This window comes from Myxocyprinus asiaticus, chromosome 26 (assembly GCF_019703515.2).
Source record: "Myxocyprinus asiaticus isolate MX2 ecotype Aquarium Trade chromosome 26, UBuf_Myxa_2, whole genome shotgun sequence".
Taxonomy (NCBI): Eukaryota; Metazoa; Chordata; class Actinopteri; order Cypriniformes; family Catostomidae; genus Myxocyprinus; species Myxocyprinus asiaticus.
This window is the reverse complement of record NC_059369.1, coordinates 6697095-6724568: the sequence shown is the minus strand read 5'-3', so window position 1 is coordinate 6724568 and position 27474 is coordinate 6697095. Positions and strand designations below refer to the sequence as shown.

The following is a 27474-nucleotide window of genomic DNA, read 5'->3' as shown; positions in this document are numbered from 1 at the left end:
CTCTCTGCTCTTGACTGACATGCTCTCTACTTGCCATCTCAATGCTCACCATTACTGGGCGGGGCTCCAGAGTGATAAAGGTAAAGTAGGCTTTGATGTGTTGTTGTGGAGGCAGTCAGATGCAAATGTCTACCACAGTGTGACATCACAATGTGGAGGAATTAGAGTAATTTTGGCAGCTTGGTTTCAACAGATGCTCTTTTTGTAGTGAGGAAGTTTTGAGTTCTGAAACTTACAGTGTGTTTTTTATAGTACAATGACCTCTTATATGTTAAAAGATCAAGGGAAATGTAATTCCTCATTTCATGGACTCCTAAAATAACAAATGGGATACCTTACGGTTTGATGGATTTCACAGACACATGGAAAATAAATGAAGAGTTCACCCATAAATGAAAATTCTCTCATCATTAACTTACCTCAGTGCCTTCTCAAACTTGTTTGACTTTCTTTCTTCTATGGAACACAAACAAATATATTTTTGAAAAATGTATGAGGTGTATTTGTCCATACAATGCAAGTCAATGGGGTCCAAAATGTTGTTTTTATATACTTTCATTATATCTTCATCAAAATTCCTTCATTTGTGTTATACAGAAGAAAAAAGTCATCTAAGTTTTAGATCGCATAAGGGTGAGAAAATGATGACAGAATTATCATTTTTGGATGAACTATTCATTTATGGTCATGAGACTGCACATCCACATCAAGGGTGCCATTTGGGACAGGGGTATTTAGAATAAAACCACTTTTTCTAGGTCATAACTGTATTCTATAGTTTGAAGAACATCTTTTGTGCCATTGGTTTGAATGGTACAGGTATCTGCCATAGACTCAAACAAAGCTTCTACAGTGCACTGTGGGCCATGCGTCCACATACTTCCTGTTAAAATAAGTGGATTCACTTGCATTGTATGGACCTACAGAGCTGAAATATTATTCTAAAAAGCTTTATTTGTGTTCTGCTGAAGAAAGAAAGTCATACACATCTGGGATGGCATGTATGGAAGCCCAGAAGTGCCATTTAAAAAAGAATGAAGGAATAAATTATCAATCTATTAATTTTAAAATAAAAATGTGAATAAATAAACCAATTTATAAATGAAAAAATAAATAGACACATTTAAATGTGAATAAACCAATTTATAAATGGACAAATACATAGACACATTTAAATGTGTTAATTTAATTAATGTTTTAAAATGTACTTATATTTAGCAATAACACAGCACATTAATAAGTTATTTTTAAATACACCTTTTAAAGTGCGTTTTAAAAAGCATTTGCCAATTGCTTTTCTTCATCCATTTTCCAGTTGCTTTTCTTTATTGCTTGACTTTTCCTTTCCTTTTTCCATTTGTCAATCCATACTTGCTGAAGCCCAGGTCGGGAGGCTGGTTCTGTTGACAGCATCACGATTACCAGCTCCCATCCTGGACACGTATCACTGTGCATGCTCAGGTAGGGCCGCATTCAGCATTTAACAGCAACAGTGAATGAGCCACTATTAACTTCTGATATGCTTCACATCCGTTTCTTATGCACAGGATTCGCAGATCCAGTAATATCACATAAACTGCTCGTACTGTCGTCCGATGGCTTTTTTCACAGCCTTCTTTGCTCATATTTACCAAGAGTGCCAATATTTTTGGCCACTAGTGTAGGTTGATAGGAACATTGTATTATGTATGTTTGTATAAATGATCATCTGTCATGTAAAAAATCAAGCAGTTAAAGCAAACGCAAAATTTTGTCAAGTCTGATTAAAATAAATTATTTGTTAGGGTGAATTTATTCTTTATATTCTCTTTGTTTTTTTGTTTTTTGTTTTTTCTTATGAGTTGTGAATAAGACTGTAAATAGAAATATTTAAAAGGAAAAAAGGGTAGGCATAATAAGGTCTTGCTTCAGCCTATTCCTGCTCACAAAACTTATTGCGAGGGCACGCAAAACTATTTCAGAAAAAAAATAAATCCCGGCCTGTCCTCAGATGGGCTCCGTAGTGAGAGGACCATTTATACGAGTGAGTTAAATTACTCCCTCGACTCCACTGCTGTGTTTTGTGATGCTACAGTTCTACTCATTTACATTAACGTAGCCATTTAGCAGACTCTTTTTTCCAGAGCGACTTATAAATGAAGAATATAACTAACAATTTGTCATACTAAAGTCCTTGAGTAGCTAGAGTAGCCTTTACAAAAAAATCTAGAGTTGCTGCACATTTCCTGCTAATTACAGTATTTTCACATGCAAATGAGCTTGTTATTCACTGCAACTGTTTGCCAGAAATTTCCAGCTCTTCACCGGTAGTGGTGAACCTACAGCAGCCTTTGGGGACAATGAAGAGTTTTCCGCAATGCTCATTTGCATGTGAAAATTAATGAGTGCCAAATTTCCGGCAATTCAAGATTTTTTGTAAAGGAGTATAGAAGCTAACGCTTTTTCCCTCGTTGGAAAATGTAGCTTGTTACTGCAAAAGCTACACTATTGTAAAAATAGCTGAACTACTGTCACACTACTGAAACATTTAGTTAAGTTAGTATTTCTACTTCTAATTGCAGTTTAGTATTTACTACTCTTCTACTCTGCACGAGACTCTGTCTATGCTTAACAAGACTATAATGAGGTTGTAACAAGATTCTGGTCAGCTCTAATATGCATGACTCCTGACCTTGGGCAAGGAGCAGGGTCATTGCTTGCACAAGTACTGAGAAACCAGTTCCATATAGTCCCTTGTCAGACCTTTTAATAATTTACACACAGCTTTACAGGACACAAAGCCATTAAAACAAGTGACAAACAACCTGACATTTAAGCTCAGTTCCGCTGACAATGGTGTGTTGCAGCATTTCACAGAAAAGATCTCTATCACATTAGCCTTGATAATTATGATGTGAAGTGCTATATTTGTTCAGGAGTGTGTGGTTGCCATTTAATTCACTGTGTTTGAAGTGATGACTCGATTAGTAAAAGCTGCATGCATAGAATATTACGCATTTTCCCGCTACGCATATTCACTAATAAACAAAAGTGCAATGGTTTTACCTTGGTTATTTGGGCTTGGTACCATGGTAATACCATGTTTTTAAGATATCTAATATTGTACTACCATGGTTTTCGAAACAACAATGACATGTTGCTACTGAAATTTTATTTACCCCGAAATCAACACCATACTGTTGAATTACTGGCAAACACTATCCTTCATCAGAAATGATTTAATCAATTCAAGCATAAGGACATTTCCCTCTAGCACTACTGATAGAGCATTGTGTCAGCAGCCTCAGAGACACTGTTCTGGTCCGTAGGAAGTTGAGGAATCAAAAATCATGTTAAAATAAATAATGGTGAGTGTGATTCTGAGGTTGCATTTTCACTCTATAATTATATTTTTACTCCACTGATGGTTAGGTTTAAGGTTGGGATTTGTGTTAGGGGGTAAAGTTTATAAAATATGCATTCCTGTAGGGATGTCAAAAGTACCGGTACTTTGGTACCAAGTCGATACTAAAATAAAAAAGATGTAACGATACCAGTTTTTCGGCAGCACCGGTAGTCCCTAGCACAGACTCAATGTCTGTCTGACACTTGACTGCTTTCAAATGCTCACATGCATATGAGCGCTTGCAGTTACTTATTTAGAAGAATTTTATTTTATTTTATTTTTTTTTTACCATTTCCAGAGTCTCTAGAAACAGCTGAATTCCACCTTCCATTTGCATTAGAGTTCTGCTGATGTTTTAATTTGCGAAAGCAACTGTCTGACTGCTCATTATCCCGCTTATTACACGGGTACTTGCCAAATAAATAAATAAAAAAGGACATGGAACATTGATTTGAGTTGAAATTATTTTATGAGCTTACTTTTGGAGATCGCACAGTGATATGAGAAGTAGGAAAGATGACTCGCAATACCCGGATGACCAGTCTGATATCACTTTCTCTTAGAATTAATGTTTGTTATTTAGAAATATGAGACTAGATGGTAGAATTGACCAAACAAAATCGAGTATTCCAGAGAGCTGTTTAATAATATGTTATACTGTATGATATGGTATAATACTGCATGATAATGTCATATGATATGAAATACGATGATATATGGTAAATTATTATGTTAGATGACACATGAGGTATAACAATGTAATACGACAGGATATTAAGAGAAATTAATATGCTGATTTTGGCATGATAAAAAAGAAAACTTATTTGTGTTGTTTTTTGGATGAGTGCAGATTTTTCTAGCACTTGCCTCCATCTTCCTATTTGCAAACAAAACAGAGAATATAACAGATACAAATAAATAAATACATTCATCTCTTCATGATTAATGCTGTGATTTTTCAACTTCCTAATTGAAAAAGTGCAATAGAAGTCCATTTAAAGCTTTGTGAAGAAATCCTCAGGTATGATTTTAACGTTTTAATGATAAAAAGTCCACATTTTTTAGCAAATAATATGCTTCAAAATGTCAAAGTTTTGACATTATATGATAATAACATCTGTCCGGTAAATGTGAACCACAAGAGAACAGATGTTGATGTGTAGATTTATACAGTCCTGCTCTTTTTGTGGCAAAGGCTTCTCAAAAGACACTCTCTATCTTGAGAAAATAGATGCATCTGATGAACGCAAGCCCTCGGGACTCTTGACAGGAACAAATTGAGTGTTATTGGCAACAAAGCAAATGAATCAATGAACACCTAAACCAATCTTCACCAATCAGAGCTATCTGACATGAGCTGCACCATCTCTCAGACAGATAACACCGGATTTTCGACACATTTGTTGCTTCGGTTGTAATTAGCGCACTTGTTTAGCATTGAATGAGAGCAAAGAATATCTGTAAGACTTGGCTTAATTGGGAAAATTAGACTAGTCTGGGTAGTCTCTGGAGTCTTTAGAGGAAAAATGGCTGTGGGTTTTCCCAACTGTGGAACCCAAAAATAAATAAATAAATAAATAAATAAATAAATAAAAACATCGTCAGTTCCTGCAGTGAAATATTGATATGTGTTCACCGATGTACCAGGGTGATCTCATTCATATTCATAGATATTTGTCCTTACGTTTGGATAGAAACATATACAATACCAATAAGTTGGCAACTTCTAAAATGTAAATCCTTTTACATAACCTTAGTATAGTACAAATGTTTACAAATCCTTTGACGACATGTAGCAAATGGGAAGGTAGCCACTGCTGCAGGAGACCAAGTTCAACAATTTGAAGTGGAACTCTCATTTGTCAGAAATGAGGTAGAAACTTTGTCCAAGAAAAACGTTTTTAATGGTAAATTGATTTAAATATGTAAAGTTAAGGGGTCTGAATACTTTCTGAATGCACTGAATATATACAGTATATATATATATATATATATATATATATATATATATATATATATATATATATATACATACATACATACATACATACACACACACACACACACACACACACACACACACACACACACACAGATAAAAATGAAATAAGTAAAACACCACTGTTACATTAACCCTTTGTTTCTATACTTTGCGTTCATGTGGGTTTATTAGAAAGACAATAACATCTACCTGTTATTTCCATGAGTTTAATATTCTTTGAACCTCAAAGGATTCGTAAACATTCCGTAAATATTCATAAACGTTTTGTACATCTCTAAAGTTGTTCATATGTTCATGGTTTTAGAAGCTGTAAAATATGTTGATATTGTACTTTACTATACAAACGTACGAAAATGTGCTAGCTAAAAAGAGATAGAACCACACTTAACATACAAATTCGTACAGTAACTAATGAGATCATGCTGAATATACAGAGGAGTAACTGAAAAACGCTGCATTGGTTTTGTAAGAAATAGATGTTTAATAACATGAGAAGTAACATTTTACTTGCAAAGTCTGTAAACAATTCACCACATTTGCTTTTTGACAAAATCCACAGAGAACATCTTGAACTGTACCACACTGAAACACACACCCATGCACTGTGGGAGGGAAATCAACATTTTGACCTCAAGAGCATTGAGTGACACATCGACACTCCATTTAAAAACAAGTACAGAGACTGATTTAAAAAAACATTGGAATTGAAACTCAGAGAATGACATAAAAATACTCTTTTCCACTTTTTTCCCACAAGTTTTCTTTTCCATTTCACCATGAGTAGCACAAAATAACCGTACAGTATGTGACCACTCAACATGCAGCTAAAACAATCAAGTGTCCCATGCAGTGGAAGATTCCAGGTGCACAGGTAGAGGAACATGTTGTGCCATCTGTGAACCTCTCTGTATTTCTGGATCCCAGAGCATCTTGTGCAGGAATGCTCTCCTGCTGTTGGCCTGTAGATGAGACCATGGACCTCAGGCTATGGAGATGGAGGAGCCTTTAGAGAATTGCAAGAGCCCCCCTGGCTTCCTCCTCCGGTACTGTGATACTGCAGAGAGCAAAGAAGAACAAAGTCGTAGTCATCCTGGTTCTTTCAAAGTTTCATGCAGTCATGCTTTCATTATTCATTGCTTTGGCATTTTTTAATTGGACACACACACACACACACACACACACACACACACACACACACACACACACACACACATATATATATATATATATATCACTTTGAGAGAAGCATTTTTAAATTTTCTTGGGTATTTGTAGAATTCATTTTTTGAACTGGCTACATAGGATTTCTAAAAGACTTATTCACTTGACAAAATACAAGTTGAAACCTTTTGTTTCAGTGGATTGTAGGTAAATATATATATTTGTAGGTTACCATTTTTAGGGAAGGTACTTTGAAAACGCAGCTTCCCAAGCTAAAAGCTAATAATAAGTTAAAGTAGTTCAACTACAGTCAAGCTACTACTTGAATAACTACAATAATAGTTAGCTACACTACATGCTAGTAAAAAAAAAAAATATATATATATATATGTTATTACTACATTAAGCTATTTAAAGAAAATAATTTTAGATATGTATTTAGATTTACATTTAATTAGGGTGACATTCCCTCATGAAAATTAATGTCATGGTTATTTTCATAACCTTCGTTCCCTGATGGAGGGAACAAGACGTTGTGTCTATGTAGTGACAATATGGGTCACCCTTGGGAGCCCCAAGCACCTCTGATCTTTGAACAAAGGCCAATGGGGATTGGCGAGTGGAATTTGGCCACTCCCCTGGACATATGGGTATAAAAGGAGCTGGCTTGCATCCACTCATTCAGATTTTGTGCTGAGAAACCGAGACAAGGTCCTGGCCATTTCAGCGGGTAGTTCAGTGTTGTGGCAGGAGTGACACAATGTCTCCTTCCCTCCATCAGGGAACGGAGGTTCCGAAAGTAACCAGGACGTTCCCTATCTATCACTCACTCAATGTTGTGTCGATGTAGTGACACTAGGGGTCCCTATACAAAATGCCACAACTAGCTGAACTGTGAACTGGCGGTGCGAAACGGGCAGACCATTGTGTGCCTGGTAGCCAGCGCCCCCGGCCATCATGTAACCTCCCCCAACACTCTTACGAGTGTTGTACGGTCCCCTGCACCTCGGGGACAAGTCGACTGCCCAAAAAATGGGGACCGGCTGCCCCAGCCACGCCCTCTTCTCTTTGTTCTCCCCAGAAGGAAAAATTGTTCAGCTGGGGGCCATATAGTGTACGTGTCGGGGGGGTGTCACTCCCAAGGGAAAGACACCGCGGACACCACACCCTGCCCGAGGGGGAGGAAATTGTGTCGAAATAAGTCACATGGTCTTACCGAGTCTTGTCGGCAGTGTCTCACATGGAGAAATCCCCAGTAGGTCCTACCCAAGGGGGGAGGAGCTCTACAAACACGGCAACCGGGGGCAGAGGGGCCTCTGCCCAAGGAAGACACGGGTTCACCAACAGGGGAACCGTCTTGCGGAAAATACATCACACAGGGTTACATATGGAGCATGTGGAGCACCTACCCCAGTACAGGGCCAAGTTAGCACATGTACTGGGCCGGCAACGAGTTTCTCCGCAAACTCACCTGCCACAGGGCTAAGGAGGAAGGACATCCAGGGTCCATGACTTCGTGAACACGACTGGGGGTAAAAAGTGCATGTCTTCGCCTCTGGGGGGGGGGGGAAGCACTATACGCAAGTGGTACACCCGGCCAGCTGTCCCGCAACTTACCTGCTCGTACCTGACAACACACGGGACAAGACCGGCTCTGCAGATGTCTGCTAAAGAGGCGCCATTGGTCAGAGCCCAGGAGGCCGCAACACTCCTAGTAGAGTGTGCTCGTAGCCCCAAGGGGGGCGGCATGTCCTGGGCGTGATATGCCAAAGCGATGGCGTCAATGACCCAGTGGGTGATCCTCTGTTTGGATAGACAGCGCTCCCTTTCCGCTGTCCTCCAAAGCAGTCAAAGAGCTGCTCAGAGCGTCTAAAGTTCTGCGTGCGATCCAAATAGATGTGCAAAGCATGCACCGGACACAGCAACGACAAGGCTGGGTCTGCCTCCTCCTGGGGCAGCACTTGCAGGTTCACCACCTGATCCCGAAAAGGGGTCATGGGAACCTTGGGCACATAGCCCAGTCGGGGTCTCAGTACCTCATGAGAGTATCCCGGACCGAACTCCAGGCACGTGTCGCCGACAGAGAACACCTGCAGGTCCCCTACCCTCTTGATGGAAGTGAGCGCAGTCAGGAGGGCAGTCTTCAAGGAGAGTGCCTTTAGCTCGACTGACTCCAGGGGCTAAAATGGAGCTCCCCGTAGGCCCCGAAGGACCATGGAGAGGTCCCACGAGGGGATGAGACGCTGGGAGGGTTCAGCCTCCTCATACCTCTAAGGAGCCTGATGACCAGGTCGTGCTTCCCAAGAGACTTACCGTCAACTGCATCGCGGTGTGCCGCTATAGCGGCCACGTACACCTTCAAGGTAGAGGAGTACAGCCGCCCCTCCAGCCTCTCCTGCAGGAAGGAAAGCACTGACCTGACTGCGCATCTCTGGGGGTCTTCACGTCAGGAAGAACACCGCTTAGCGAACAGATGCCATTTCAAGGCATACAGGCACCTCGTAGAGGGAGCCCTAGCCTGAGTGATCGTGTCTACCACCACGGGTGGTAGGCCACTTAGGTCTTCTACGTCCCATCCAAGGGCCAGGCATGAAGATTCCAGAGGTCTGGTCATGGGTGCCAGATGGTGCCCCATCCCTGAGAAAGAAGGACCTTCCTCAGGGGAATTCGCCGGGGGGCTGTCGCGAGGAGCGTGAGGTCCGAGAACCAAGTCTGGGTGGGCCAGTAAGGTGCTACTAGGACGACCTGCTCCTCGTCCTAGTAGCACCTTACTGGCCCACCTAGACTTGGTTCTCGGACCGCATACTTGCATAGCCCCCGGGGCCAGCTGTGTGCCAGTGCATCTGTGCCGAGGAGAGCCTTGGTTATGGCATACCAGAGTGGACAATGGGAGGATTCCCAGGAAGCGAACAGGTCTACCTGCGCTTGACTGAATCGACTCCAAATCAGCTGAGTCTCCACTCTCCCCTGAGCGTGACCTGCCGCGACTGCATGTCCGCCGCGCTGTTGAGGTTTCCTGGGATGTGAGTGGCTCGCAACGACTTGAGCCACTGCTGACTCCAGAGGACCGCCTTGGCGGTTGATGTACGCTACCATCGCCGTGTTGTCCATCTGGACCGACACATGCTTGTCCTGGATCAACGGGACCTGCCAGCAACTCAAGGCAGTTGATATTCCAATGCAGTCGTGGCTCTGTCCAGGAGCCAGCAACTGTGTGCCCGTTGCACACGGCACCCCAACCACGCTTGGAGGCATCTGTCGTAACCACGACACGCCTGGACACCTGCTCTAAGGGGACCCCTGCCCACAGAAATGCAAGGTCTGTCCAAGGGCTGAACGGGTGGCGGCAGATCGGCGTGATGGCCACGCAATGTGTCCCACGGCGCCATGCCCATCTCGGGACTCGAGTCTGAAGCCAGTGCTGAAACGGTCTCATATGCATCAACCCGAGTGGCGTGACCACCGCCGAGGACGTCATATGCCCCAGGAGCCTCTGAAATTGTTCCAGTGGGACCACAGTTCTCCACCTGAATGCCTTCAGACAGTTCAGCACCGACTGCGCGTGCTCACTCGTGAGGCGCGCCATCATAGAGACCAAGTCTAACTCCATACAGAGAAAAGAGATGCTCTGAACCGGAGAGAGCTTGCTCTTTTCCCAGTTGACTCGAAGCCCCAGCCGGCTGAGGTGGCTGAGCACCAAGTCCCTGTGTGCACATAACAAATCCCAAGAGTGAGCTAGAATCAGCCAGTCATCAAGATAGTTGAGGATGCGGATGCCCACTTCCCTTAGTGGGGCAAGGGCTGCCTCTGTGACTTTCGTGAAGGTGCGAGGTGACAGGGACAGACCGAAGGGGAGGACCTTGTACTGGTATGCCCGGCCCTCGAAAGCAAACTGCAGGAAGGGCCTGTGTCGAGGTAAAACCGAGACGTGGAAGTACACGTCCTTCAGGTCTACCGCCGCGAACCAATCTTGATGGCGGACGCTCGCTAAAATGTGTTTTTGCATCGGCATCTTGAACGGGAGTCTGTGCAAGGCCCGGTTCAGTACTCGCAGGTCCAAGATTGGCCGCAACCCACCGCCTTTCTGTGGTACAATAAAGTAGGGGCTGTAAAACCCCTTCTTCATCTCGGCCAGAGGGACAAGCTCTATCGCGTCCTTCCGTAGTAGAGACGCAATCTCTGCACACAAGGCAGCGGCGTACTTGCCCATCACTGAGGTGAAGCGAATGCCATTGAACCTGGGCGGACGTCTGGCGAACTGAATCGCGTAGCCGAGTCGGACGATCCTGGTCAGCCACCGCGACGGTTCGCCCTGTTTTTACTATTGTTGACGACATGCCAGGAGACTGTCATATCACAACACTGAGATTGTAGGCACCTTCATGTCGCCTGGTAGCCTTGTTGCTTTCCCTGCTTTCCCAAGCTGAGAATGAGTTTGTAGCTTGACACAAGTCACTTTGATGCCTGTTTTTACAGTTGTTAACACCATGCCAGAAGACTGACATATGTCAACACGGAAATTTAAAGCTCCTTCATATCATCTAGTAGGTCCTCTTGCTTCCTAGTTCAGAGGTCACAGTGTGTTCACTGTTGTATTGCTGTTGGCTCTGTGCCATGACTGTCACAATCTAACAAAGTTTCCAAACCCTGTTGCAATTGAGCAAGGCACAAAACTACTCGCGTCTATATGCTTCAGTTCGCGAGGCTTCCACCTTGCTTTAACAGCATCCTCTCCTCTGCTGTCATGGTGTGGGATGTGCCAATTTTGTGCTCAGAGGTACAATGCCTCCTTGCCAAGATGTGATGGGTAGCGTGCCGGTGTGCAGGCTTCTACAGATGCTGTTTGCTGCATACCAGTTCAAAGCCCTTCGGCTTGTCCCTTTTATCCTGCACATAATGAAATGTGTCGATGCAGCCCTCATTCAACAGGGCTGAGCGATATGAGTGCACCTAAATGATTGGTCACTTTTAGAACAATCCAAGATGCAAGAATGCAAGCAGAGGAATCTGCAGCTTACTAGTCTAGAGAATTTAGGCCTGGAATTGGGCAAAAAGCATGGTGGTGCCCAGTCATCAAGTTTCCTTCTTGGTGTGTAACCCGACTCAGTGACCATGTCAGCGCGTCTGACCAACGAATGAGGCCAGATGCACAGTTATCACGATGGACACATCTAACAGAGACAGGGGAAATCTGTACTACTTTTCAATAACTAATACCAAACACTGTTTTACTGAGTGAGAAAAATGAAAACTTAATTTGCAAATCAGATTTTGCTAGTTCAAATTCTCAACAGCCAACAGGAATATGGGACACACATTATATCTGAAATACTGTCAGGGGAAATGTTTATCAGGTCATTTGAAGTGCTCATGTTATGCCACTGGCAACCTGTGCTACCTCTGCCACCCCATCTGCAGAAAATGTTTAGAAAATGTTTAGATTGGACTGACCATAATAGGACACATGAATAATTCCTGTCATAAAACACTTTTTATCTATGAAGAGGGCACAAATGTAATAACTGGTCCTAAATGTAATAAAGGCCCTAAATGTAATAACGTTTGTTCCAATGTGTAATCAAGGCCCTAAGTACATTTTTATCCTAAATGTTATAAAGGCTGTAAATGTAATAACTTTTAATCTGAAATATAATTAAGGGGTCTAAGTATAATAACTGTTGGGCATAAAAGGGTGTGAATGTAATAAATCGTGGTCTCAAATATAATAATTATAACACTTTACATTAAAGTTTGCTTTGCTAAGGGGTTATAAGGTTTGTTGATGACTAATAATTTATTTCCAAATGGATTAGAAATCATTGATATGTAGTTATTACAAGTGGTACTGTTGGGCCTCATGTATTCAGATAGAAGACAAAGGCAGGCCTAACAGTCATAAAAAAAATTCCTCAAGCCCCCTCCTTCTAAGTCGTAAATCTTACTGATAAAAATCGCGCCAAAATCAAACAAAGGGAGTCCAAAACAGACTACAAATCCATGAAGCCTTGCCCACTAAAGGATGGAGCGCTCAACTCCTATTGGATGAGGCACACAACAGAACGTCCCTCAAACATGACATCATCAGGACTTCAAATAATTCTGAAATGCTTCCAAAGTGGCTTCCAGCGACTTAGTTCATCGAATACGGACGTAGCTTTTTGCTGCTCTCCGGTGCAACCTCGTGGCTTAAGGAAGTAATGTCCGACTTGAAACTGTAGCCATACAATCTCCATCTCGCTGGACGAGTTGAGATTACTCTGTGTTCAACCGAACACTCTAACAGATCCAAAGGAGACCGCCGAGCAATTCGCATCTTCATCCGTTGGCCTACAGAAGTGAAGAGATGAAAGATTTCTCTTCCATCTTCAATCAAGTCGACATTTCTGAGTTCTCCGCCAGCCCGCCGAGAATCAACAGCCGTACCGCCTGCCGACAGCGCGAGAAAACGGCCTCCCGTCATCACCCGAGCCTCAAGGAACCGGGTCAGAGTTAAAGGACGGAGGAAAACACATTGTACCTGTGTCCTCATGCGATTCAAGTAAGAGGTTTACGTCTGGGCAGAGATAGAATATTATAGTGTGCTATTCTTGTGTTTCAAGGTTTTTTCTTGTACAGTTTACGGACCGCCATGTCCGCTAATTATTAATACCCAGGGTATTAATTATCACGAATTTGTTTTGCTGTATTGTGGTCCAACCAAATTGGATTGTTGTGCATTTTCGCCATCGCGGGTGAGACAGCAACTGAGTTCATCCATTAGAGTCAAATAACACAGGACTTTTACGAGCCCCGCTCGTAAAACCGCGTCTCTGAGTGATGAACACGGCTGCTTCATCTCCAGCTATCGTGAAATCAGCTTTCGGGCTGTCAATTAATCATCTCTCTCTCTCTCTCTCTCTCTCTCTCTCTCTCTCTCTCACTAACCACACTGACACACACACACACACACACACTGTCACACACTAACCTTATGTGTTATAGGATTATTTTAGTTTCCATATCTAATCATATCACTGTTTAGTTTGTAGTTGTAAGTCGGAAGTTTATTGACTGCATTGTATTAATTATTAATTGATATTACTGCATAAATAAACTTTGTTTGTATTACAAAGAGAAGTGTTTTGGTTTGTTTTGCATACGCCTGTGTCATGCTGACGGGATGTCAGTGCTCGGATTCAAACCTTCATTCATTGTTTTTTTCCCGAAAATCGATATTCTTCGGATTTCGATTTTCCTAAGAAAACAATCTAATATTGAGACTGTTTTAATATTCGGTTATTAGTCCCTAATTCTAGGGTGGTGCCCCGTCAATGTTAATCCTTATTAATATTCTATTGATTTTTGATAATTGATAATTATCTTTGATTGAATTTGAATTATCAATAAGCTAGTGTTAATTGTAATTAATGTTTCATCGATGTTAACAATTAATGATTATCTTTGATAAGTGTTGATTTTAAAGGATTAAAAAAAGCTAACATTGATTCTCATCAATGTTCTATTGATTTTTGTAATTAATAATTATCTTTGATAATTATTAATTATTGCTAATAACCAAACTTGCTCCTAAACGTAGCACACTATATTTACTGGAGTCCCATATGAGGTTTTAATGAGTTAGATCCAATTAATTAATTTAAATATTGATTAATAACTACAGAAATAATTACCAATTATTTCTGATAGTAACACTGATCTAAACAACCAGTAAAGCCCTACAGTACCATAAGGCAGACTCTCATGCAATATTTATCAAATAGTGAGACATTTTGGTTAATTTTCTGAACGTCTTTGAACAATTATTCATGCTTCTTTATGAATGCCATTTTATGACTTATTTTAATCAAAAACTTGAAGTACCATTATTCATGATACATGTCATAATGGAAATGTGATATTTACTGCTAAAAGAAATATGTTTCTTCTTTTTTTAACATTGTGCCAGAGGTGAGTTGGTCAGTTTGAGGTAAAGTAGTTTATAGTAGTTCTTAAACTGTTATGGAGACTACTGAGAGTTGCCTGGAAGAAGCAATGCATACCCCTGGAAGGGCAGTGGCCATCTTTTTACCAAAGAACAGGAATCCACCAACATAAGTCAGTTTAGGAGTACTGCTCTACTGAATGTCGATGGTAAGATTTTCTTTTTGGTGGTAGCAGGGAGGATGTCTGATTGCCTCCTGAAGAATGGATACATAGATACAAGCTGCCAGAAGGCAGGCGTACCAGGTTTTCCTGGATGTGTGGAGCATGCGTCAGTAATATGAGAGCAGATCCAGTCTGCCAAGAGAGACAAGAAAGACCTCCATGTATTCTGGCTGGACCTGGCAAATGCCTGTGGATTGGTTCCACACCAGCTCGTCAGCTATGCACTGGAGTTTTTCCATGTACCAGAGTGTATTAAGAGCTAGGCAGATAGTTACTATGGGGACCTTAAAATATGTTATGCAACACAGGAGTACATAACTGGATAGCAGCAACTGGAAAAAGTGATTGCGATGGGATGTTCCATCTCTCCCATCCTGTTCACAGTTGCATTTGATATCATTATTACAATGTTAGTACTGTTAATGAAGGTAAATGGTTTCTTTACTTTTTTGCATATACTTAAGTGGGGGCTTAAATTAGAATAAGGACCAATAGTTATTACATTTAGGGCCTTTATTACATTAAAGGAATAGTTCACCCAAAAATGAAAATTCTCTTATCATTTACTCACCCTCATGCCATCCATAATTGAGCTTGAAATCACGATCGCCAGGAAGACTGCTGTCAAGTTTTATAGTGAAAAAGGAGTTACATTTTGGTCTGTTCTCACCCAAAACCATTTGTATCGCTTCAGAAGACATTGATTAAACCACTGGAGTCTATGGATTACTTTTATGATGCCTTTACTTGATATTTGGACCTTCAGAGTTCTAGCCACCATTCACTTGCATTTTAAGGACCAACATAGTTGAAATATTCTTCTAAAAATCTTCATTTGTGTTCTGCTGAACAAAGAAAGTCATACACATCTGGGATGGCATGAGGGTGAGTAAATGATAATAGAGTATTCATTTTTGGGTGAACTATCCCTTTGAGGAACAAAGGTTATTACATTTAGGGCCTTTATTACATTTAGGACATTTAATTACATTTGTACCCTCAACACCTAAAAATGATTAGAATCAGTATGAGTAGGCATGCAGCTTCTATGGGAGGGTGTACTGCACAACATTTTTGATGGGGGGGCACCAAAATAGTATCTCACTTGCTCTTCAGCCCAGCCTTCATGACCATCTGCTGTGAGAAAAAAATCACTGGTTCTTGCTCCCTGCAGTGTCACATATGACAGCACTACATACAGTAAGGCTCATTTTTAAATCTACTCAGAGAACGAGTTTTCACATAGGATAAAGACTCTTTTTCCCATTTGAATCTGAATCTGTTCATTAAAAGAAAATAAACTATTTTACTATTTTAAAAGAGATACCAAAATAGAAAAAGACACATAAGAAATTAACCAGACTCTTTGATTAGCTTTACTTATGTCAGATTTCAAACCAGAGCAATCCAGACACGAACCCTATCTCAAGACATTTTGCATCTTCGTGCTCTATTTTATATTGCATTTCTAAATAAAATCTATTCAAGGGTTGCAACTTTGAACATTTGAAATTTTGAGTATTAATCTTTCAATTATTTCTTCGATTAATTGGATAATCCACACCATCTTAATCTACTTTATAAAAAGGGTTCAAACAGAATATCAAAAGTATCACTCTTTCCATTCCAAGTTGGTATGTTATATTTGGGAAAGACCTCTCTTTTAGTTCCTCTCAAGAGCTAGTATTTAAAAGAAATCCATGCAGTCTTACCTCGACGAGAGGGTGCCAGTGTGCGATGGGTTTGCGTGGGTAAGTCAACATCTCATTCCAGTGTTCTCTGCCCAAACCCTCAGCATCATTGCCTATTCGACACACACCTATGACCTCATTGTGACCTACACTGTGAAAAGAGGCAAAAAATACTCTCTTTACTTCACAACAAAAATACAAATGTACCACTTAAATATTAACAAGTAAATAAAAAAAGCTTTGTAAATATGAAAATTCTGTCATAATTCAATCACCATCATGTCATCTCAAATCTGTATGACACAAAGCTGAAGTGGTTAACACTTTACATCAAAATTTCCTTTGTTAAGTGTTTCTAAAGTGGTTCATAAATGACTAATTAGTCATTTATAAATGCGTTTTAAAACACTTTAATTAATTTTTAATCACTCATATGCAGTTATAACAACACACATAAAAAGGGCATCTTTCAATCAATACTTGCCAAATTTTTTTGGACTCAAGATGGCGCCGAGTATGGCTGCTGTGTTGCGAGCTCCGACACAACATAGCAATGGTTTGTTTGTTTTGTTTACAATTCTTATGTTTTTTGTCTTGGATGTTGTCTGCCTTATTGTCTACGACAGACAAACACTTTTGGACATTGGTTCAGCGATCTCACACCGAAAACCGGACTTCACATTCCTCAATGCCGACCCGCTGTTTACAAACACGCAAGCGGAGCCCTTTGTCTGGGCAGCACGGCCGCGGAAGTCAGGAGTGCAGGAGTTCTCATCAGAGTAAGACGCCGCGCAAATCGACCCCCGCTACCCACTATTCTACTGGCAAATGTTCAGTCTCTGGATAACAAGCTCTGCGAGCTGAAAGCGCGGATCTCTTTCCAACGAGAGACGAGGGACTGCTGCATTATCTGCCTTACGGAAACTTGGATGTCTGCGGAGATTCCAGACTCAGCCATTGAACCCGCGGGGTTCTCCATGCTCCGAGCGGACAGAGCGAAAGACCTCTCAGGTAAAACTAGAGGAGGTGGTGTATGTTTTATGATCAACAAATCCTGGTGTGATCAGAGGAATGTACATTCCATCAAGTCTTTCTGTTCTCCTGATCTGGAATTTCTTATGCTTCTGTGTCGACCATTCTGGCTACCGAGGGAATTCACAGCGGTCATTATCACTGCTGTGTACATCCCCCCACAAGCTGACACAGACCGGGCAATCAAGGAACTGTATGGGAGTATAAGTGAGCAGGAAACCGCGCACCCTGAGGCCGCGTTCATTGTGACCGGGGACTTTAATAAAGCCAGTTTAAAATCAGTCGCACCAAAATATCACCAGCACATTAGTTTCAACACACGAGGGGACCGGGTTTTGGACCATTGCTACTCTCCGTTCCGGGATGGCTACAAATCCCTCCCCCGCCCACCATTTGGCAAATCGGACCACTCTTCCATTCTGCTTCTGCCCGCTTACAGGCAGAAATTGAAACAGGAAGCACCCACCCTCAGAACGATCCAGTGCTGGTCGGACCAATCAGACTCTACGCTACAAGACTGTTTTGATCGCACGGACTGGGAGATGTTCCGGTCCGCCTCTGATGACGACATCGAGCTTTACGTTGATAGCGTAATGTGTTTCATCAGAACGTGTGTAGAGGAAGTGATTCCGACCAGAACTGTGCGAATCTATCCGAATCAGAAGCCGTGGATCAACAGCGATGTTCGCGCGGCACTTAATGTGCGGACCTCCGCTTTTAATTCCGGGAACGCGGAGGAGCATAAACAAGCCAGTTATGCCCTCCGAAAAACTATCAAAACAGCAAAACGCCAGTACAGGAGCAAGATTGAAGGACAGTTTAACACCACCAACTCTAGAAGCATGTGGCAGGGAATTAACATCATCACGGACTTTAAAGGGAATAAAAACTCCGCCATGAACACCGCTGCCTCTCTACCGGATGAGCTAAATACTTTTTATGCTCGTTTCGAGGGAACTAACACCGCCCTCGCGGAGAGAGCTCTCACGGCCGAAGCTACAGAGGTTAGTTCACTCTCCGTCTCTGTAGCGGATGTAAGCCGATCCTTCCGACGGGTGAATATCCGCAAAGCCGCGGGTCCAGACGGCATTCCGGGCCGCGTCATCAGAGCGTGCGCGAACCAGCTGGCTGGTGTTTTTTCGGACATTTTCAACCTTTCCCTCTCTTTGTCTGTAGTCCCCACATGCTTTAAAACATCCACCATTGTGCCTGTTCTAAAACAATCGAAAATAACTTGTTTAAGTGACTGGCGTCCTGTTGCTCTGACCCCCATCATCAGCAAATGTTTTGAGAGACTAATCAGAGATTACATCTGCTCTGTATTACCACTCAATCTTGACCCGCTGCAGTTTGCTTACCGCAACAACCGTTCCACTGATGATGCCATTGCATCTACAATACACACTGCTCTCTCCCACCTGGAAAAAAACAACACTTATGTGAGAATGTTGTTTGTAGACTACAGCTCAGCATTCAACACCATAGTGCCCTCCAAGCTTGATGAGAAACTCCGGGCTCTGGGTTTAAACAGCTCGCTGTGCAGCTGGATCCTGGACTTCCTGTCAAGCAGATGCCAGGTGGTTAGAATAGGCAGCAACATCTCCTCATCACTGACCCTCAACACTGGAGCCCCGCAGGGCTGTGTTCTCAGCCCACTACTGTATTCCCTGTACACACATGACTGTGTGGCAACACATAACTCCAATGCCATCATTAAGTTTGCTGATGACACGACGGTGGTAGGTCTGATCACTGACAATGATGAAACAGCCTACAGAGAGGAGATGCACACTCTGACACACTGGTGTCAGGAGCACAACCTCTCCCTCAACGTCAGTAAGACAAAGGAGCTTGTGGTGGACTTCAGGAGAAAAGACAGAGAACACAGTCCAATCACCATCAATGGAGCACCAGTGGAGAGAGTCAGCAGCTTCAAGTTCCTGGGTGTCCACATCACTGAGGAACTCACATGGTCCGTCCACACTGAAGTCGTTGTGAAGAAGGCTCATCAGCGCCTCTTCTTCCTGAGACGGCTGAGGAAGTTTGGAATGAACCGCCACATCCTCACACGGTTCTACACCTGCACTGTGGAGAGCATCCTGACTGGCTGTATCTCCGCCTGGTACGGCAATAGCACTGCCCACAACCGCAAAGCACTGCAAAGGGTGGTGCGAACTGCCAAACACATCATTGGAGGTGAGCTTCCCTCCCTCCAGGAAATATATACAAGGCGGTGTGTGAAAAAAGCTCGGAGGATCATCAGAGACTCCAGCCACCCGAGCCATGGGCTGCTCTCACTGCTACCATCAGGTAGGCGGTATCGCAGCATCAGGACCCGCACCAGCCGACTCCATGATAGCTTCTTCCCCCAAGCAATCAGACTTCTGAACTCTTGATCTCCCATGATCAAAATACATCAGCCCTGCACTTTATTACTCTTTTATCTCACACCGGACTGTCATAAATTATATTACTGTCATTATATTATGTCTCTCTTAACGACTGACTATCAACCGACAGCCTGAATGTCAATACAGTACAATACTTTACATTCTATATATATACTTTTTTCATATATATTTTAATTTTTATTGAATAATGTGTATCTATATAGTATCTATATAGTAAAAAACAAAAACAGCATATTGTATACTGTACAGTGTATGTTATTATTTGTATATTGTTGAGTGTAACTATGTGTATAACAGATGTTTAAATTGTGTTGTGTTAATTTGATGTTTTAAGTTGTGTAATTATGTATAACAGATGTTTAAATTGTGTTGTGTTAATTTGATGTTTAAGTTGTGTAATTATGTGTATAACAGATGTTTAAATTGTGTTGTGTTAATTTGATGTTTTAAGTTGAGTTTAATTATGTATAACAGATGTTTAAATTGCGTTGTGTTAATTTGATGTTATTGTAAATTGGTATATGTCTCATCACTGTCACGACTGCTATGTTGATCGGAACTGCACCCAAGAATTTCACACACCATTGCACTTGTGTATATGGCTGTGTGACAATAAAGTGATTTGATTTGATTTGATTTGAAATAGTTAGTATTTTAACTTGTTATAAATGCTTAATAAATACATTTTATTAAACGCTTATTATTACATTCATTAAAAACATAAAATTCCATAATTCATGCTTTATCACACAATGCAGCAAAAATCAGTTATAAAGTGTCATTAAAATTAGGGATTATGTCACTTTGTGTTTATATTGATTACTGTAATGTCTTGACTCACTTGTGTGTCACTTTGCTTGTCAAGCTGATGTCAAAAGAATGCTACTCCGAGTGCTGTCCCAACTTACTTAGTCCTAGTTACCTCAAGTCCTCTGCAAAAACACTGTTTACATCTTCATGCTCATTCACAGCATATATCATATAATAAAGCTTAATGACCATTAATCCATACTGAACTTTGTGTATATAGGTTTCTAATTTTGGCAACTCCTCAATCAATGCTTTATATGTATTCACTTTACATGAAAGTACATTTTCATGGATTACTAATGTTTAATAAGTGATACTAAGCATTAACATATAACGTGAGGTTTTAGGCAAGTTCTGCATGCAAGTCACCCTTTTTATGCATGCTGTTTTTACTGCATATCAATGATTTATAATGCATTTGCAAATGACTTACTAGTCCTTAACGAACCCCTTTTTAAACTATTACCAAAGTGAACATGAATGTAAAGTTACTGTGAAGTGTGTAATTTCTGCAACACTGGCGTCATCAAACATAATTGCAAAAATAAAGATTGTTTTTAAACAGCTTTCCCAAATACTACCTCTGTCTGCCAGTCCTGCCCCAAAATCACGCCTTTGGTTGAGTCAACATTGCAGTTTTGGGCTGGTCTGGAAGCTCAAACAAACTGAGCAATGTTCTGATAGCACCAAAGAGCCACATCATTTACACGTTTTGAAAAAACAAAAAACAAAAAACTAAAATATAAATGGCTTAATAATAGTCATCTCTTCAAATTAGTTTGGGATACGAGAAAGCACTTTACCATAAAAAATAAATAAATACATAAATCAGCTTTAAAGAATATCTGAGCAGCCATTTCCACAAAAGCATATAATGACCAAGGGCTGAAAAGGACAAAAACACAACAATTATGACATATAATTATGACAACAACATATTACAAAGTTTTCTGAAGAAATACCAGCATCATATTGTCAAATATTTTTCATACTTCAAACTTTTAAAACTGTCGTTTCAAAGTACAGTTCTAGTGTGTCTCATAACCCCATCTGAGTTATTAAGTTTGAATATGTGCATGCATGAATGAGAATTGAAAGCTACAGTTTCATTTTATTGATCTCTAAGAAAATGTGGCAATTTTGCTAAAGCTGTCCACTTTCTAGTTTGAAAGTTTTTCGTGGGGTTTGAGCAAATTAGTAATGTGATTACTTTTTCCATGAAGTGATAAGAAGCGTAACGGATTGCAATTTTAGAGTAATTTACAGGTATTTAACATGTTAATTCAATGTGATTAATTATATAAGAAAATAATCTGTTAAAATAACACAATCAATCATGCAACCAGACCGAAATAATAAATATTTCTACCATCCGATCAATTCAAGCTAGAAGTACCACCTTCATGATTTTGCAAGACCCAGTCAGCAGGGGGCAGTAAGTACAACCGCAACTGTACAAGCATTAAACGTCTAAGTTACATACGTAACCATGGTTCCCTGAGTGGGAACCAGATGCTGTGTGGGAGCACGTCAGTGATCACGTGGTCTGAAGCCCTTATACAATCACACCAATTCATTGGTTGATGGCGCTTAAGCGAGGCACCTCCTTATAACTGTGAACTCACAGCGCTAGCCCTCAGATATTCTGCAAGAGGCATGAGCCTATGCAGCTACTAGAGAGTATGGCCAGCTATGCAGCATCTCGTTCCCAATCAGCAAACCAAGGTTACGTATGTTACCAAGATGTTCCCTTTTATAGGAAATCCACACGTGTGATGATGCAATGGGGAACTATATGCCATCAAGGCATGTGAAAAGTAGCTGCCAACTGTCTAAGCCTGTGTGGCAAGCATACAGCAGCGCACAAGCAAGCTTAAAAATATAAAAACTGTGACTTTACTCCTGTTCCAACAGAGATAACCTGAGAAGCAGGAATCAAACTCTCATCCAGATTTTAAAATTTGACAAAAGTATGCAGAGAGGAACACCCGGCTGCCATACAATTGTCATCCAAGGGCGCATCTCTAGCCAAAGCCCACGAGGAAGCCACACTCCTCTCAGAATGAGCCCAAATACCCAAAGGTGTAGGCAAATCACGCACCTCATAAAGCACTCGAAATTGCATCAACAAGTCAATGAGTCAGCCTTTAATTAGAGACCAAAACACCTCTGTTGCGGCCAACAAAGCATACAAACAGCTGCTCTGACTTACACCACTGGCTAGTGCGGTCAACATAAACCCACAGAGCTCTAACAGGGCACAGCATATGCAACCCTTCACTCTCATCTGACTCAAATGGAGGAGGAGAGAAAGACTGCAAATTAATAGCCTGCGAGCAAAAAAGATGTAGAGATAACTTTAGGCAAATACCAAAACCCAAAAGGGGTCTCAACACAAACTTTGATAACCCTGGTGCAAAATTCATACACAAAGGACTGATCAACAGGGCATGCAAATCACCAACCCTCTTAAACGAAGCCAATGCCAAAAGCAGGGCAGTTTTAAGAGTCAAAAACTTGTCAGAAACTGATGCTAAGGGCTCAAACAGAGCACCCGAGAGCACCTCTAATACCACAGATAATTCCCATAAAGGGATGCGGACAGGGCTAAAAGGTCTAAGCCTGCACACTCTGCATATAAAAGGAGAGAAAAGAGAATATTTGCCAATAGAAAACCCCATTCACAAGCGCGTTCAGCCACGATTGCGGCAACATAGACTTTAAGCATTGCTGGGCTAACCCCGGTTCCAAAACACTCCTATAAAAACTCCTGCACTGAAACAATAGGGCAGTGAACTGGATCTTCATTTCGTGCTTGACACTAGGAGGTGAAAATACATCACTTAAACATATATAGCCTTCTCGTTGATGGGGCTCTAGCATTCAGAATGGTATCAACAACAGAGGGGGATAAACCATCATTCATCAGAGCTCCCCATTGAGGGGCTAAACCCATAACCTCCGCAAGTCTGGCCGGGGGTGCCAAATGCTGCCCCGTGCCTGGGACAAAATGTCCATTCTGACTGGGATCTAACAAGGCATCCCTTCCAGGAGAGAGACCAGAGTCAAAACCATATGTGAGATGGAAAATAGGATGCCCTTTAATAGGATCTGAACTCGATCCTCCCTAACCTCTCCATAACTGTGTGCAGCAGGTTGATGGCAGGAACACATAGAGATGTGCTGTCAGCCACTGATGCACTAGCACATCGATGCCCAGCGGTGCCGGGGGCGAGAGAGAGAACCACAGGGGACAGTGTGATGTCTCGCTCAAGGCGAACAGGTCCACGTCCGCTCTGCCAAACCTGTGTCACACCTGTCCTAACAGAACTGCCAACATCAGAAAGATAGCGCAATATAGTCTGTAAATGCTGCCAAGCCGCTAGACAGGTAGACAGAGGATTTAATGCATGAATGTCTGTGGCACAATGTGTAACCACTAGATGGTGCTCTTGGCTAATTTTTCACCGCTGCATGAACTCTTGTGCCTCTGCCACTGCAGCTGACTGAATGGGAGTAAATAATGTTTTTGCATTTACTATACAGTGCTGTGAAAAAATATTTGCCCATCCCGATTTCTTCTGTTTTGGTGTATATCTCATACTAAACTGTTTCAAAAATTCAAACAAAATCTAACATAAAACAAAGGCAATCTGAGTAAACACAAAATACAGTTTTTAAATGATAATGTTATTGTGGCAAGGAGGAGGGTGGGGCTGGGCCATGATGATGCACATCCGGCCCCTAGTCAGGCTAATCAAACCCACGAGAGGGATAAAGGTTGCCGGTGGCGGCAGTTCGAGAGAGAGAGAGAGCTACAGGCAGCTGCTCTGTATGTGTTTGTGTTGTGTGTCTTTGTGTTTTGTTTTCATTAAACATTACTTTAATGGTTTGTCCGGTTCCCGCTTCCTCCTTTCCATTTTACCCTGTTACAGTTATTTATAAAAGCAAAAAAGTTACTGAATACCAACTGGGCTTGTGTGAAAAAGTATTTGCCCTTTAGTTACTAAATCCCCAAATCTATGAAACTGCATTGATAATGGAGTTCAGCTGGACAAGACACACCCATGCCTGATTACTGCCAGCCCTGTTCAATCAAATCAACATCTAAATAGAACTTTTTAAGCAGCATGACGTTGGCTAAAAGGTCTCACCCAGTAGCACACTATGCCAAGGTCGAAAGAAATTCCAGAAAGGATGAGGAAAAAGGTGATTGAAATACATCAGTCTGGTAAGGGTTACAAAGCTATTTCAAAGGCTCTGGGACTCCAAATACCCACAGTGAGAGCCATTATCTCAAAATGGAGAAAACTTGGCACAGTAGTGAACCTTCCCAGAAGTTGCTGACCTTTCAAAATTCCTCCAAGAGCACAGCAACAACTCAGCCAGGAAGTCACAAAAAAGCAAAAGACAACATTCAAGGAACTGCAGGCCTCTCTCACATCAATAAAGGTCACTGTTCATGACTTCACTATTAGAAAGACACTGGCCAAAAATGCCAACCATGGAAGTGTGGAGAGGCGAAAACCACTGCTTACCCAGAAGAACATTAAGGCTCGTCTGAATTTTGCCAAAACACACTTTGATGATCCTCAAAACTTTTGGGAGAATGTTCTGTGGACTGATGAGTCACAGAAATCAAACACGGAATTCCACAAAAAGAACATCATACCTACAGTCAAGCATGGTGGTGGTAGTATGATGGTGTGGGGATGCTTTGCTGCTTCAGGGCCAGGGTGACTTGCAATAATTGAGGGAAACATGAATTCTGCTCTCTACCAGAAAATCCTAAAGCTCAAGCGCAACTGGATTATGCAGCAAGACAATGATCCAAAGCATAGGAGTAAGTCCACCTCTGAATGGCTCAAAAGAAGGAAAATTAAAGTTTTGGAGAGGTTAGTCAAAGTCCTGACTTGAACCCAATTGAGATGCTGTGGCAGGACCTTAAACAGGCAGTTCATGATCTAAAACCCTCCAGTGTGGCTGAACTAAAGCAGTTCTGCAAAGAAGAGTGGGCCAGATCTGTTGCTGCTAAAGGTGGCACAACCTGCTATTAAGTTTAAGGAAGCAGTAAGTTTTTGGTGATATTGGTGTTGGATAAATGTTAAAAAATTATATATATTGTATTTTGTGTTTACTCAGGTTGCCTTTGTTTTATTTCATATCTTGTATGAAGATCTAAAACAATTTAGTATGAAAAATACACAAAAATGGAAGAAATCAGGAAGGGGGCAAATACTTTTTCACAGCACTGTACCAAGGCATGTATAAACGTTGCCCTGAAGTGAATTTAAAGCAGGGATGCTCATTGATAAAACTCTTCCCCTGGCATTTTGAATGGGGAAGAATGTGTGAACATGGGGTTTAATAATGTTTGCCTTTATTATATACAGGCATGTATAAAGGTCACACTGAAATGTATCTACAGCAGGGACGCTCATTAATAAAACCTCTTCCCTGGCATTTTGAATGGGAAAGAACATATGAACATTGGGGGAATTGGGAACAAGCTGATTCTTTACAACGACCCCAACATTTATTATGGGGGACAGCGTGTGGTGTTTATGACAATGTGTTTTGTGCACACTTGTGCTTGTTGTACATCGAATCAGAGCATGTGCGTGAAGCGGAGCAGTGTGACACTCCGCTCAATAACCCACTCCATGCGTGTGCGCTCCGCTCAGCCGCTCACGGCCCAAGCGGACACTCCGCTCAAGTACTGCTCACGCTCAACGGTAAAAAAACATTCGCTCAAATCCCGCTCCAACATTAAATTTCTCTATAGTATACTTGGTTCCAAACCTGTACACAGGGGGGTAGCAACAGTGGCCCAAGCAACTGCCCCTTTGCCAACATAGTGTAGGGCCTTGGCCCACTCAAAATGGCAGCAGAGACCGCATGGCCCTTTGTTCTATGATCAAAGGAGAGACATTGAACTCAGTTTCCCAGGATCCTTCACAAATTCACAACTGGATGCGAAGTCCCGCCCATGGACCCAGTCTCAAACGCCATTGGTCGAAAGCAGCCTACGACCGATGACGTCATCTTGTCAATAAAACCAGTGGACAGATGAAGTTCAGCCTCTTTGTGCTAAGCTCTGCCTGGCTGTTAAGGGACATCTGTACTGTGCACGTACTGAAGGAGTTTTCCCTCTGTTTTGGACTGAGAACAAAGAGACCATGTTTTTCTAACCTCACCATTTGGCCACGGTAGTGTAAGAATAACTTAGCTTTGTTCAAGTCTTATAGTATACTTATAACAACCGATTCAGTTTCACTGTAAAGCAACAGTGAATTTATTTTGAAAAACAGAAAGGCGACCAGTTTCCCTTCTCCCTCTTTTTCATTCAACATTGACTACTTTTTGCATTCTTCTCCATCGCTGGATCCAAAGAATAAAGCAGAGACGCGTCTTTTCGCTGACGAGCGTAAGACAAGGGACCATCCAGACCGTTTCTCCTGACCGCTCAATGCAACAGGAATTCCAACGGACAACCCTATTGAAATCACACAGGATTTCCCAAGTAAGGCTTGATATCTGGGCAGATTTAGTTTAGAAACTGTGATTTTTTTCTTGTGAAACTAAATCGTATTTTTGATTCTAAATGCTGATGTTTTGAGTATATTTGTATGTTAAACTCTGCTCGCTGTTTCGAGTTGGGAGATTTGTGTTTAGTTTTCTTTTGGGGTTACGTTTGTTTTGTTGAGTGATCTGAACTAGTAATTCAGTCCCACTGTTACGAGCGGTTACCCTTAATTAAATTGCATGCACTTTTCCTCTCTCTCTCGCTCTCATTCTCTCTCTCTCACTGATATTCATTGAGTGAGTGGCGCCACG

At 41.7% G+C, this 27474-nt stretch overlaps 1 protein-coding gene across 1 annotated transcript in view; it reads right to left on the bottom strand.

Moving 5' to 3' along the window:
* Positions 1-5530: 5530 nt before the first annotated feature.
* Positions 5531-27474, bottom strand: part of LOC127417027 (synaptotagmin-9-like) — a 151842-nt gene continuing 129898 nt past the window's right edge. The window contains exons 6-7 of the mRNA XM_051656712.1: positions 16406-16535; positions 5531-6441 (exon numbers count right to left, since the gene is read on the bottom strand). Coding sequence (XP_051512672.1) covers positions 6373-6441; positions 16406-16535 — 199 coding nt within the window. The 3' untranslated portion in view covers positions 5531-6372. The remainder of the gene's footprint in view (positions 6442-16405; positions 16536-27474) is intronic.